This window comes from Vulpes lagopus, chromosome 5 (assembly GCF_018345385.1).
Source record: "Vulpes lagopus strain Blue_001 chromosome 5, ASM1834538v1, whole genome shotgun sequence".
Classification (NCBI taxonomy): Eukaryota; Metazoa; Chordata; class Mammalia; order Carnivora; family Canidae; genus Vulpes; species Vulpes lagopus.
The window spans coordinates 73,843,879-73,859,248 of NC_054828.1; the positions used below are offsets into that span (position 1 = coordinate 73,843,879).

The window sequence follows — 15,370 nt, forward strand, 5'->3', positions numbered from 1 at the left end:
ACATCCAAAAAATGAGAAGTTCTAGCAGAAAAATTCCAAGAGTGGTCACAAAATTTGTAACCCCAAATCATCTCACTCTGGAGTGATTTCATATTGGCAAAAAATTTTCAGGTACAAAGCTCCTTTGCATACAGGCATCTACCCTTTCAAAAAATCATGGGTATACATCTTATTTGAGGATCTTCCACTCTTGGAGGGTAATTTGTCAGTATCTAGCAAAAAGTGTTAAAAATATACATGTACAATTCGACCCAGAAGTGGGAATCTATTCTAAATAAATAATCAAGTGGACAAAGCTATATATACAAAGATATTTATTGCAGCATTGTATATAAAAACTATTATGGGATACTATAATTGGAAAAAATATAATGAACAAAAGGAGATTGGTGACATAAATTCTAACCATAAAATTGAATACATAAACCATTATTTTTATGCACATTATGGATAGGATATGGAAAAAGGTAAAAAAAAATACATAGTACAATATTTGTATAAAATACTCATCTAAAATTCATTCTTAGTTATACACTTTGAAAAGATCCCAAAGATTATATATCAAAATGTTTAGGTATAACTACCTTGGATGGTGGAATTAGGTGGATATTTTAACTTTAAAGATCTATTTTTCCTTATCTATGCAAATTTTATATAAAAAATTACATTGATAATTTAACAATTAAGGAAAAGAGATACAGGGATGATTTTATTTTTGTGCTCTTTGCTATATACTCCCATTTTCCAGTAAACCACTACTCAACAGCCCCACATATACAGACCAACATCACTCCCACCCATTAACTCAAGCTCATTACAATCATATTACGCTGTTGCAGAAACAGACTAGAAGAAAAATGTAAAAAGAAAATGTCCAGAATGCTGCTGACAGTCTCAAGCTACAAATAAGCGTGACTCCTCTACACTCTTTATCACATATTACTTTGAGATGCTTATATAACTTGAAACAAACCTTCATCAGCACATATAAGAGGTTCATCTTTTTTTTTTTTTTAAAGAGTGGTTTTTTGTTTTTCTTTAAGATTTATTTATTTATTCATTCAGAGAGAGCGAGGAGAGAGGCAGAGACACAGGCAGAGGGAGAAGCAGGCTCCCCGCAGGAAGTGCAACGCGGGACTTGATCCCGGGTCTCCAGGATCACACCCCGGGCTGCAGGCGGCGCTAAACCGCTGCGCCACCAGGGCTGCCCTAAGAGGTTCATCTTTCATGTCCTGCAGAATATCAATATTCTCCTATAAAATGGGGATACCTAATTTCAGCATATCTCCTGGATAACAAGCCCTGAAAAATATAAAAGATCTGCTAAATTATGAAAATAAGTTGGGAAATCTTTAATGTTACTAAAATAATTTCAAAGCAGCTGGACCAGTCAAGTGCCAAAATGGAAACAACCCAATTGATTTTTGCTAAAACACAATGATGAATCATCACACCATGTCACAGAGTATTTTTCTGAGTAACTCTGTACTAGTCTTAAGGAAGTCAACTCCATTTTGGTCTTTGGTCCCACCCTAAATTGTGTTTCTGGAAAAAAAAAAAAAAAAAAAGGTACTGGAAAGGTCAGTTTCTAGTCAGTTGGCAAAATACCACAGTGACTCTCCATACATTTGCTTACTACTATTGAACTACAGGAGGCTAAGATTCACTATTGAGGGGAAGGTGAAAATAAAGGGAAAGGGAAAAATCATCAACATAATTCTGAAACGTGTAAAAAAGGGCAAATTTCAGAGGAGGAAATGAGTTGGCTTTAAAAGAGCAGATAACTGAAATAAAGAGATTTCCAAACTGTAAAAACCTCTGAAATAGGAGTTGTTTCCCACCCCCCCCCACCCCCCCAGAGTGTGGAACAAAACAGAGATGGCAATATGGGACGCCTGGGTGGCTCAGTGGTTGAGCATCTGCCTTTGGCTCAGGTATTGAGTCCCACATCCAGCTCCCTGCATGGAGCCTGCTTCTCCCTCTGCCTATGTCTCTGCCTCTCTCTGTCTCTCATGAATAAATAAAATCTTTTTTTAAAAAATAGATGGCAATACCAGAGTCTCTCCCTGCACTTTCAGAGCAGAAGTATTTCCGTCGGAGTTGAAATGACATCATCCACCAGATGAGAAACTAAGAGGCAGTGTGTGACTGACTTCAATGTTTGAAGTACACATATAATTTGGGGATGCTAGAGGCTGGCCGGATGTGCATTCCAAAGACAACTGGAGTTCTGCCTGGGCAAGTCACTGAGAAGCAATTCCAGAAACCCAGCTCAATCCTACCACATAAACATATCAATAATACCTACACATAGCACAAAGTGATATAAGCAGACTTTTGAGAAGCAAAATGCTAACTCTTAGGGGTTATCTTGGTTGATCAGACTGAGAGCCAGGAGTTTTAAAAGGAAAAAAAACAAACAAACATCAAAAACAAAAACTCGGACAACACAAACACAGTCAGCCCAGTTATCTACTGCAATCTCTCTGGCCCTTGTCGCCCTGAAATACTGAAAGCCATTTTAACTATATCCCTGCATATGATCTTCAAACAAAAATACTCAGAACTGTCTGAAAATATCAGCCCACCTCCTGAGAAGTACTGCTGAGTACTCAAAAACTGTTTAGAAACAAACAAAAAAGTACCATTATTAAACCCTCAATAAAGACTAAAACCAAGCCAATTAAGAAAACCAAGCCACAGAGAAAAACTAAATTTTGTTTCCTAACAAGTGTCAAGTTTTCCTAAGGATCTCCTAGGAAAAAAGAAAGGCCAAAATGCTCCTAGAAACAAAAGCTCCAAAGCAGTTTCATCTACCAGTCCTGGGGCCACCTCAGATAAAGGCCAACTAAATAGCAAGGAATAAGCCAAAAGTTTACTAAGACTCAACTTTTTAATTTTTTTTTTTAAAATACTAAGACTCATCTTGATAACATATGGCTGCAATGCGTCACCTCTGCCATTAGTAACAAGCTCTCAACTTCAGTAACCAAGTTTGGAAAATGAAATTAATTAAAATATCTCTACATTTCCCCCTACTGATAAACTTTTGCTTCTGCTTCTACAAAGCAAATTTCATGGTTTTCAGGCCTCAAATATGTATCTCTTGACACTAAAATTTTGGTTGAAAATATAGGGCGGGGTGTCTTTAAAAGACCTGAGTCCTCTGGATAAGCCACCCATGGCCAAGAAGTATTTGAGATTTCTTGGCAGATTGCCACCTCTTATTTCCAAACCTGGCTCTTCTAGCCTGAAAAAGCAATGACTATTGCTGGATTGGAATGTGCATGTTTCAGCAGAGAAAGTCTAACTTTAATGATATCATAATGAACATTAATTGTTCCAACAATGCACTTCAAGGCAATTATAAGGAAAATCAGAGATGTTAATTTTTTGTCATCCCTTTTACACAGGTTCTTGTCAATGAAAATTTGAAGTTTATCAAATTTAACTTAACTACACCGCCCAAACTAAAGCTACTCTGCTCAAGCTAATTATGTATCCGCCCCCCCCAAAAAAAAATAAAATAAAAAATAAAAAAAAACCTCTTCCCATTCTCTTCCTACAACTTCCTTGCTTACCATCCCTACCCCACTCCCCATTAACATTACTGATCCTTTGATATAGTGCTTATTCTGGGTTACTTCCATATTGCTCAGTTAAGTATACAAGGCAAATAAGAGATACTGAAGTCCCTGCAAGGAACCTTACTCTTTTTGCCAAAGTCTTCCTCTGACTCAACAGAAAGGAACCTTTTCTGGAATCAGATATTTACCAATTAATACATACTGTCTACAGGGGGGCCTGGCTGGCTCAGTCGGTAGAGCATGTGACTCTTGATCTTAGGGTTCTAAGTTCATGCCCCATGTTGGGTACAGAGTACTTATAAATAAAAGCTTTAGGGATCCCTGGGTGGCGCAGCGGTTTGGTGCCTGCCTTTGGCCCCGGGCGCGGTCTTGGAGACCCGGGATCAAATCCCACGTCGGGCTCCAAGTGCATGGAGCCTGCTTCTCCCTCTGCCTGTGTCTCTGCCTCTCTCTCTCTCTCTCTCTCTCTCTCTGTGACTATCATAAATAAATAAAAATTAAAAATAAATAAAAATAAATAAAAAAAATAAAAGCTTTAAAAAAATACATATTGTCTACAGGCATTACAAACAGACTGGAATTTCACCGGAGAAGGAAGAAAAATTACTGGGAGACAAAGTCTAAAAAAAATGGAGGAATTGAGAAAATAAGTTCACTTCAAATAGTAAACAGTAGAAAGGATGGAAGCTTATAGGAGATACGAACAAAACCAATCAACACATATTTAGAAACTAAACAATGCTCTCTTTTAATAGGAAAGGGTGGAGGAGTGAAGTGCAATAGGGGAAATGGGCTAGGAAGGGGATTTCCTCCAGGAAATACCATCAACCCAAACACTCTCTCTTTGAGACCAAATGGTGGTGGGCTGGGGTTTGGAACACAGATTCCCTCTACCAGGCTATCAGAAAGTTGCATACTTCCTGAAATACACTTTTTTTTTTTAATTTTATTTATTTATTCATGATAGACACACACACACAGAGAGAGAGAGAGAGAGAGGCAGAGACACAGGCAGAGGGAGAAGCAGGCTCCATGCCGGGGCTCCAGGATTGCACCCTGGGCCAAAGGCAGGTGCTAAACTGCTGAGCCACCCAGGGATCCCCCTGAAATATACTTTAATTCACGATAGAGTAATACATCCAGAAATAGAACTAACAATGCTCTTGCTTTATGTCAAGTCAGAACAACCCAAAATTCTAGGAAAGAAAATATCCAGCTTGGATCCCTGGGTGGCGCAGCGGTTTGGCGCCTGCCTTTGGCCCAGGGCGCGATCCTGGAGACCCGGGATCGAATCCCACATCAGGCTCCCGGTGCATGGAGCCTGCTTCTCCCTCTGCCTATGTCTCTGCCTCTCTCTCTCTCTCTGTGACTATCATAAATAAATAAAAAATTAAAAAAAAAAATTTATAAAAAAAAAAAAGAAAATATGCAGCTTAAAGGATAAAATAACCACCTTCCTTATCTCCAGTTCTTTGGCCTGGTGTTCTCTCTTTTGTTCACTTCACAGGCTATCTTTCCACTGTATTACTGAAGAAAAACAGGCCAATAAAATATGTAATAACTGGTTGGCTCAGTCAGTTAAGTGTTTGTCTTCAGCTCAGGTCACGATGCAGAGCCTCACATTAGGCTCCTTGCTCAGCGGGAGCCTGCTTCTCCCTCTCTCTTTGCTGCTTCCCTTGCTTGTGCTCGCTGTCAAATAAATAAATAAAATCTTAAAATATGGAGTAACTGCTAGCTGGCACCTATTTGAGCAGTTATGAATCAGAAGACTTTTTTTTTTTTTTTTTAAGATTTTATCTATTCATTCATGAGAGAGACAGAGGCAGAGACACAGGGAGAGGGAGAAGCAGACTTCCTCCGGGGAGCCCAATGCAGGACTAGATCCAGGGATCACAATCTGAGCCAAAGGCAAGATACTCACCACTGAGCCACCCACGTGCTCCTGAATCAGAAGACTTTTATATCAATCCAGAACAGCACTCAGAAACTAGCAAGCAAAATATACTATTTTGATACCCAAAGCTAACTTATCAGTACATTACCAATAACTATCAGATACTGAATACCTAATAAGTCTATATAATCATACTTGACCGGGCTTGGGCAGCCATGACAGAAATAAATAGTTAATTAGGGGTGCCTGGGTGGCTCAGTCAGTTGAGCGTCCAGTTCTTGGTTTAGGCTCAGGTCATGGTCTTGGGTCCTGGAATTGTTGGCTCCATAATCAGCACAGAGTCCACTAGAGATTCTTTTCTTCTCCCTCTGGCCCTCCCCATGCTTGTTGTGTACACACCACACTCTCTCACACACTCTCTCAAATAAATAAAATCTTTTTCAAAAATTTAAAAAAAAAAAAAAAGGTTAACCAAAAACAATGACATTTTGATGTCAGTTTTTTGGTAGAATCTACCAAGGGAACAACAGAAAAAAAGAAGTGTCAAAACCTCCATGTAGAAAACAGAAACATCTATCCCTAGCATATAAAATGTCAACCAAAATGGTACTGGTGATATTCTGACTACATGATGTTCTGTCTTATCTTTACATTTCCAAATTTCAGTTCCTCACTCCATTAAAGTGCCTCAAATTATATTACTTTTGACTAGTATGAAAGAATTGAAGGGAAAAGGATTGACCTACCAATGTTGTACACTGGATATAAAGTACACAGACAGAAAAACCTCAACAAAATCCCTACCATTTGGGGATGCCTGGGTGGCTCAGCGGTTGAGCGTCTGCCTTCCACTCAGGCGTGATCCTGGAGATCCAGGGTCAAGCCCTGCATCAGGCTCCCTGCTTGGAGCCTGCCTATGTCTCTGCTTCTCTGTGTCTCTCATGAATAAATAAATAAAATCTTTAAAAAAAAAAATCCCTACGATTTGGAGTTATCAGATTGGAGCATAATTCACTGGTGAAGCTCTTCCAGAAAGAACAAAGCCACCAGAATCAGGGACTGATGAGGCTGGCCCTACAATAAAGTTCCCAAGGAAAAAAAATGCTTCAGCCCTGTGACCTCTGAGGTTTCCCTCAATAGTTAAGTAAAATAAAGTTGGAAAAAGAGCTGTGAAGTTTTTTCCAAGTCATTTGTGCTTATAATACAATGATACAGTGAAGGGTGACAATTTCAAAAATGTTCTGGTTTGAAGGAAAAAGGAACTACAAGTTCATGATCTTCTAATGTTTCAAGTGCTTTTTCCTTGGGGGAGTCACACATGATTTTATCACACCAGCTCTTATTTCAGAGGAGTATACACTTCAGCATTCTAACTCCTTCAAACTTCAAATCAAGGCTCCAAAACAGAAACTCTTTATTCCCTTCACAGTAGTAAAAAAAAAAAAAAAGGGGGGGGGGGGGACTTAGTAGCTTATTTCAAGCTTTTTTTTCCTAAGATTTTATTTTTAAATAATCTCTGCACAGCAATGTGGGGCTCAAACTTACAACCCCAAGGATCAAGAGCTGCATACTCTACCAACTGAGCCAGCCAGGTATCCCTGAATTTCAAGCTCTTGATGAACTAGTCAAATTACAAATAGCGAAATAGACTCTCTGTGACATATCATCATACTGTGAACAGCACTTCTTCAGGGCTAATTTTATTTTTTAAGTGGTGCCACTGTACAAATAATGAGGATGAGGGAGAAAGCAAAAAAAGGAATAAATTTCCTTTACACACCAAACAGCTGAGACTAGATGGCAAACAGCATCATCTTTTATTAACAAAGTATAAGCACAAACACATGATGATGGTGTCTGCAAGCTGATATTCATTTATAACTGCCTCCCCCAAATCCAAACATGGTAATTACTCCAATGGGAAAAGATGTCAAACATCTCTCAGAGTGTATGGTTTGATCTACCCTCTGTATTTCACTTGTCAGCAGCATAAAAGACCAGCTCTGCCTTAATGGTAAAATGATCTAGACAGAAACAACTGTCCTAAATAATCTGGGCAGCCCGGGTAGCTCAGCGGTTTGGCGCCGCCTTCAGCGCAGGGCATGATCCTGGAGACCTGGGATCGAGTCCCCTGTCCGGCTCCCTGCATGGAGCCTGCTTCTCCCTCTGCCTGTGTCCCGCCCCCCCCCCGCCCACGTCTCTCATGAATAAATAAATAAAATCTTAAAAAATAATAATAATAATCTGTCCTTCCTAATTTGAATGTCAAAAGATTTTGAGCCACCAAAGATTATGAGTAGCTTATCTAAAACATCAATCTGTCCCTGAATCCTGACATTCTTATTTTCAACATTGCCAAAGAATCTTGCTTTTAAGATTTCAAAGTTTCACCAAAATTTAACTGAGTTCAGCTAAACATATAAGAACAATAAACTGGTTTTATAATGGTTACAAACACACACACAATTCCTTACCTTAAATTTCTACAAGGCCAGCCTTCTTCCCTTTAACAATTTAGGAAAGCATAAACTATCACTCATTCCTGTCAATGTCCTAATTCACTTGGTACCATCCAGATACAGCAAAACTCACCTCCAATCACAAATAAAACCCATTAAATAAAAATAAACCATTTTTAATAGCCCTCTTCTTCCCATCAGAATCAAATATTATATCCTTTTCAATTATATCATTAAAATGAAATATTTTACTCAAATTTACTAAGCCCAAATCTAGGTGAAAGTGCAGATACACAATAAAAGTCAATACTGTGTATGTGGACACAAAAAAATCCTGTCAGTTTTTGGGGAGTATTTATTAATCCAATTGCTTCAATATTTGTCAAGGAAGCAAAGAGGGGAGGTGTAAGAAAAGTAAAAAATAGGAATCTAAAACTATTTTTAGGGATCCCTGGGTGGCGCAGCGGTTTGGCGCCTGCCTTTGGCCCAGGGCGCGATCCTGGAGACCCGGGATCGAATCCCACATCGGGCTCCCGGTGCATGGAGCCTGCTTCTCCCTCCGCCTGTGTCTCTGCCTCTCTCTCTCTCTCTGTGACTATCATAAATAAATAAAAAATTTAAAAAAAATTTAAAAAAAAAAAAGGAATCTAAAACTATTTTTAGACATTTTTATACCTTCACTTCTCATATGAACATAGTAGAGTCAAGGAGCTGTAAAGCTCACTGAAACCTAACTTTATTTTCTGGTGAAAACACAACAAGAAAAAAACATTTATATGATCTGAATTACTAATTGCTAGCCCTCAGATCTGGCAGTAAATTTAAAAACATAAAAATATCACACAGTGACATCTGAAAAAGATAGAGGACTATCTGAAGCAGGGGTTGAGATGGAAAATGAAGATGTATCAATAAGTGACAAAGAAATAGTTCCTTTACTCCGAAATCTGTCCACATGACCAGTACTTCCATGAGAAAGAAGCTGAATCAAATTTTGAGATATAAACACATGGCTTTTAAGGTTAACCTGGTTTCTAATAGAAAGAACACATAATTTAATAGTTACGTTTAAGGACTACACACAAACATTGTTCTCTCTGCATTGGGGGAAGGAAGAAAAGATTTTAAATTAAGGAACTACTCTATTAAAAGCTTGTCATTTTACTTCATCCAGCACACCTAGAATGCAACATAAGGTTACTCTGGTCCTCTAATGCTTTTACAGGAAAGACAAAAATTACCTCTCAAGAAACTAAAAATAGATGCACATAAATAAAACTGCACCTTATGAAGAAGGTATTTGCCACCATGTAGTCGCACTCATGCCAGCTAGAATACAAAAGATAGAACCTTCTATTTAGCCAATTCAAAAGGCAAGGATGAAATCCCAGGCCTAAGGAAATGTCAACATCTCAAGTACAGGATCCAACATCTGGCAGCCTCTCTTGTTGACAGTTTAGAGGCAACAGCCACCATGAACACCAGACATTTCTGATGGAAGCTCTAGAACAGTTTCTGACTCAATCTCCACCCCCTTCCCCACACTTAGACACATTTGCCCTCCTACACACAATCTGTTGCTTTTCTTGTGGGCTCCTCAGCCCTCCCTCAAACTCCAATAGTTTTTAACTACTTTGAGCTATGTTCCCTGGCTCCAAGTGCCAATTTCCTGATACAGTCTAAGCATTCTTCCAGTTCATTTCCTATTACGCAATATTCCCCCACAGCACGTAGAACCACCTCCCCCAACCACTCCATCTTTCCCGCATAACCTCTCTCAACCTCTACTGCATCGTTCTGCCTTCTTCCACCTGTTTTAGGATCCTTGAACTCTAATTTTCCACCTTCCTTCAAAATACCCCATTCTTTCCCAAAGTTGGGGAGTCTAGAAATGGGAATGATCGAAGTAGGGTGTGTGATAAAATATGTATGTATGTCCAAGCGCGTGGGGCACTAAGTGAGAAGATATGAAGCATGACGGGGAGTCTCTAAAGAAAAAGAGGTCCCGAATAACTCCCACCCCCAATAAAATCCACAATTCCCAACTCCACAGCAATCGAAAGAAAGCGTCATATAAATCTTAAACATGTTCTAACCCCATGGCTTCTCTTCCACATGTTTATCTAACTAACCCCATAATCAACTTGGATTCCACCCGCCTATCACACTAATTCCTCTACTGAATGAAGCGTCCATTTACTTTAGTTTTCTCTACACCTTTCGGTTTCCTTTCTGTTTCCCCCTACTCCCACCTTCAGTCTCCATCCCTTCCTAACCCTAGTTCTTCAAGTCCTTAATTCGGTCTCCTCAAAGACAACTCCTATTTTTGACAGCCTCCCTTTCGTTTCCTCAGACTCTCCTTGCCCGCTCAGACAGCCCTGCTATCTGTCGTCCTTACCGGCAACTTCTCGGACATCCCTAGTTACAGGTGCCCTCCCAAGTCTCGCTCTCGTTCCCATCGCACAGCCGTCACCAGACCCCTGCCCACGCCTCGCCCTGATTACCTGAAGCCGAGGCGCAGGAAGGGACCCCGGGATCAAAGGATGAAACCCCGGCCGCCGACGGCCCAGAGGAGGCCGACGCCATCTTGGCAGCCCCCTCCCCCTGAGCGGCCTCGTTCCCTCTCAACAGGGCTCTTCCTCTTCTCTGAATCGAATTTTCTCTACGTCTCTTCACAGAACCCCGCGGTCTGCGGGCCGCCTCCCTGCCCCCTCCGGGGCCTCTCTCAGACACGTCGGTCGGGACAGTGAAACAGCTCAGGGCCGCACCATTTGGCTGGTATAGGGGAGAACTCCCGTCTCGCACCCTCTCCGTAACTTCGACCACTCTCCGTGCGAGCTGCTTTCCCTTTACTTGGGAGTAGGCTCAAGCAGCTGCCAAGACCCCGCGTCTGAACCTAGCCACACCTAGAAGAATAAGGGGGCGTGAAAAGTCCCAGCGGAACGCACACCCGCACCCCTCCTCCCTAGCCAGAGCCTGTTCATCGCCCAATCCCACCGCTCCACTCCGGGTGGCCAGGAAAATCCGAGAACTGAGCATGCGCGTAGCCTTTCCGGCGTTTTAGCCTACTCAACCGGAAGAGAGGCCCTGGCAGCCAATCGGAGGGCTATAATTGATCACATGACAAGGGCTCCCCACGCCCTTAACGAATCCGCGGGTCGAAGACGGGCCCTTCCGGACTGTAGACCATCCCTACGGTGGCTCGATGGGTCCATTTATATTCGGCTCCGGGAAAGGGCCGGTTGAGTTGCTGGGGTTCGGGGTAAATAAGTCAGCCCAACCGGTCTCAATTTTAGAGCTCAGGTAAGAACTCCCGACAGAAGCGCTGTTGTCAAGCCAGAGACGTTAAGCACTCGAATATCACAAAACATCACATGCGACTGTTTTTCCGGCTTTACTGTTTTGTTTACTGGTTAGCTTAATGTGCGCGGCCGTCTTGCCTTCCAATGAACGGCATTCAAAACAGATCTACACTTTGCCTCAAGCGCAATGATGGGCACAGTTATGGAATGCAATAAATATCTGATAAATGAATGAATGAAGACCTGTCAGAAAAAGCCACGGAAAGCAATCAGACTACATCAGTCTTCCCGCTATCCAAGCAAGCTATTAGACCCCTACTTCTGTACATCTGTGCCCCAAAGGGCATGGAGACACTATAAGTCCTTCATTCTAGTCTAGTGTGCGGACTGACACTGCTCAGTTTTAACAAAGTACCCTGGAGGGCAGCCCCGGTGGCTCAGCGGTTTAGGGCCGCCTTCGGCCCAGGGCCTGATCCTGGAGACCCGGGGTCGAGTCCCGCGTCGGGCTCCCTGCATGGAGCCTGCTTCTCCCTCTGCCTGTGTCTCTGCCTCTGTGTGTGTGTCTCTCATGAATAAATAAATAAAAAATTTAAAAACAACAACAACAACAAAGTACCCTGGAGATTGTGAACCCAGGTGGGGATCTGAAGACCTGTCTCGCCCTGATCGGACTGTAAGCAAAGACTGTTTCATTCTTGTATCTCCAGCTCCTCCCATCTGTGACTCTGCACACGGTAGAGACTCAATAATTATTTGTGCAATTAATAAATTAAGAGAAATGGCGGGGGAGGGAGGTGTCTTGCTCTTGTAGCCCCTAAGATGGCCTGGTTATTCTCTCTACCCTGGTGTCTTCCAGGTCCTAGAAAGAGAATCTAGGACCCAAAGTCCAGACTATCCCTGCGTATTTACCTCTGCCTTCTACCCCTCTCATCAAGATAAAAATAATTGTTTCCTTGCTGCCACCTGCTGGATTATTCATATTCCTTTGAGTGCTGAAGGTAGACAAACTTCACATGATTGGGTTGCCGTTTCATTACATAGCAATGGGATTGTGTGACACTGAAGTATTTTATAATTGTATATATATATATATATATATATATACACACACACACCCTTCCACCCGACTAAACAATACAGGTACTAAAGAAGTGGTGCCTGCCTTTGGCGCAGGGCATGATCCTGGAGACCCAGGATCGAGTCCCACATCAGGCTCCCTGCATGGAGCCTGCTTCTCCCTCTGCATGTGTCTCTGCCTCTCTCTCTCTCTCTCTCTGTATCTCTCATGAATAAATAAATAAAATCTTAAATAAAAAAAAAAGTGGCAATCTGTCTAGCACAGGATTTCGCTCATAGGTCTTCAATAAATATTTGTTGAATAAGTTATCGTTGTTTTTATAAAAAGCATGCAGCGGCTACCATTTCCTGAGTTATTTTAGAAAGATATAAAGCTGTTTCTGATTTAAAAATCGGAAATAAGAATGAGGGATCCCTGGGTGGCGCAGCGGTTTGGCACCTGCCTTTGGCCAGGGGCGCGATCCTGGAGACCCGGGATGGAGTCCCACGTCCGGCTCCCTGCGTGGAGCTTGCTTCTCCCTCCTCCCTCTGCCTGTGTCTCTGCCTCTCTGTCTCTCTCTGTGTGACTATCATGAATAAATAAATGAAATCTTAAAAAAAAAAAAAGGAAATAGGGATCCCTGGGTGGCGCAGCGGTTTGGCGCCTGCCTTTGACCCAGGGCGCGATCCTGGAGACCCAGGATCGAATCCCACGTCGGGCTCCCGGTGCATGGAGCCTGTTTCTCCCTCTGCCTGTGTCTCTGCCTCTCTCTCTCTCTCTGCGACTATCATAAATAAATAAAAATAAAAAAAGGAAATAAAAATAAATAAATAAATACCGGAAATAGACCAATAAAGCCCTGACTCATCAAGGCAATAGGTTAAACAGGTCTTCTCCCTGGGATTTGATTAGTGAATTTTATTTCAGCCCTCCTGAAAAGAAGAGATCTCCGTTTTGTAGCTTTTTAAGGATCTTTGTTCCTCCTTAGGTACCAGAAAATGGCTACTTATTACTCCTACTACTTTGTATTAAGTCTGTTTACTTGCTTGTCTCCCTCATAAGACTGAACATTTCAGGGCAAAGATTACATTTTATCCATTTTTATATATTTTTAAAAAGATTTTATTTACTTATTCATGAGAGACACAGAGAGAAGGCAGAGGCAGAGGGAGAAGCAGGCTACATGCAGAAAGCCCGATGTGGGACCCAATCCTGGAACTCTGGGATCACACCCTGAGCCAAAGGCAGACACTCAACCGCTGAGCCACCCAGGCATCCCTCCATTTTTATATCTTAAGCATTTAGAATAGTGCCTGGCACAAAGTAGATTCATAGTATATGTCTCCTGAATGGATGAAGGCAAAATTCAAAAAGGGGCTAGGGGTGTCTCCTATCTTTTCTCCCATATCTTGTCTCTGCCTCCACTCCCACTCAATCCCTGGGGTGTTCTCTGAGTCATGGAACTACTCTTCCCCAGTAACATTCCTGGCATAGCAGAACTATGGCAGACATGGCAGGGTGTGGAAGCAGAAGCAAAGCAAGACATGTTGGCTTGGTGCCTCCAAGGAAGTTGAAAAGGGAGTTCACCAATATATATTTTGGAAAAGTGGAGCAGTCCAGTGATCTCAAAATAGGGCCACATATACAGGCTTAGCAGAAATTATGTGTGCCTACACACACACACACACACACACACACACACACACACAGTTTTATTAAAGCAACCTTCAGGTCTTAGTACAGTTCCTAAGGTCAGAATGGAGGGGTTAGGGGCAGGAAAGATCAACCTAAACACAAAATAAGGGGATGAGTACTTTACTCATTCTAGTATTCATTCATTCATTCATTCAACTAGCATTATTTAGCCCCAAGTATGTCCTAGGCTATGAGAGTTCCTGGTGATGAAGATAAAGATGAAGATGAAGTCCCTGCCCTCAAAAAGATCTCAGGTTAATGAGGTAGATACATAAATCATTAGAATAAAATGTAATAGCTGCCACCATAGCATAGGTACGAGTGCTATGGTTTGACAACCATATTTTCAGGATAAAAGATGGAAAAGAAGTCGACACAGATAGTCTTAACAATTCCACAGACTATTTGAGATTGGAACTATTCTGGAGAATTGAGGAGGCATGATCTCCAAGATTATGGAAACTGCTAGGAAGCGAGGTGGGCGAGTGAGAAGACATCAATATAACCAGGATTCTGTCAGGTATATAAGATAGGAGAAGAATCCTAAGGAGAAGGAAAAGCACACAGGCACGACAGAGGATTGGGAAGTGATGCTAGAATGGGATGATGAGTTTCAAGAGGTGAAACTAGAAAGGCAGGGAGAGGCCAAATTATGCAGGATCTTTAATGTCAATGTTAATAGTAGTTATCACCTACTAACCATCTATGTGCTTACTAAATCCTGCTGAAGCAGTTTAAAAGGATTAGATCTCTTAATCTTTTAATCTTTTCAATAACTGTAAAAGGTAGATGTTATTAGTCCCACCTCTTTTGTTTTTCTTTTCTTTTCTTTTCTTTTCTTTTTTTTTTTAAGTAGACTCCATGTCCAAGGTGGGGCTGGAACTCACGACCCTGGTATCAAGAGTCGCACACTATACCCACTGAGCAGCCGGGCGCCCCTCGTCCCACTCTACAGGTGAGAAAACTGAGATTCCACCAACTGTCCAAAGTCACACAGCTAGAAGACCTTAAACTCAAAACTCAGGTCTGGTTGGTTATAAATCTATGCTCTTAATATTAACCACACTACTATTCTGCCCCCAAGAATTCTGGACTTTAACCTGTAGATGCCAGGGAGCCATTAAAGATCTTTGAGCAGAAGACTGACAAAGTCTGGTTTTTTAGGAAGGTTCATTACTAAAAGCAGAGTGGAAAACGGACTGGAGCAGAGGGAGACTGACCTCTTCTAAGTGAACATTTGCTGACTCTCAAACTCTGGACTTAGGGTAGTGGGGCTTCTGGCGTCACCCGGTCGAATCATTCTACAGTCCAGATCGGCGCGAGCTAGGGGAGGGAGCTTGGGGGTGGTCTCCACGCCGCTCCCCCCCCCCCCCCCC

General features: G+C 41.9%; 1 protein-coding gene across 4 annotated transcripts in view; it reads right to left on the reverse strand.

The window, feature by feature from the left end:
- The window catches only part of PIP5K1A (phosphatidylinositol-4-phosphate 5-kinase type 1 alpha), a 43,941-nt gene extending 28,658 nt beyond the window's left edge, over positions 1-15,283 (reverse strand). For 3 of the 4 annotated variants that reach the window (XM_041754906.1, XM_041754908.1, XM_041754905.1), the window contains exon 1: positions 10,445-10,969. In XM_041754906.1, the coding sequence (XP_041610840.1) occupies positions 10,445-10,526 (82 nt within the window). In that variant the 5' untranslated portion in view covers positions 10,527-10,969. Of the gene's footprint in view, positions 1-10,444; positions 10,970-15,214 lie in introns of those variants that run through there. The other variant, XM_041754907.1, reaches the window with a different exon arrangement.
- Positions 15,284-15,370: the final 87 nt, after the last annotated feature.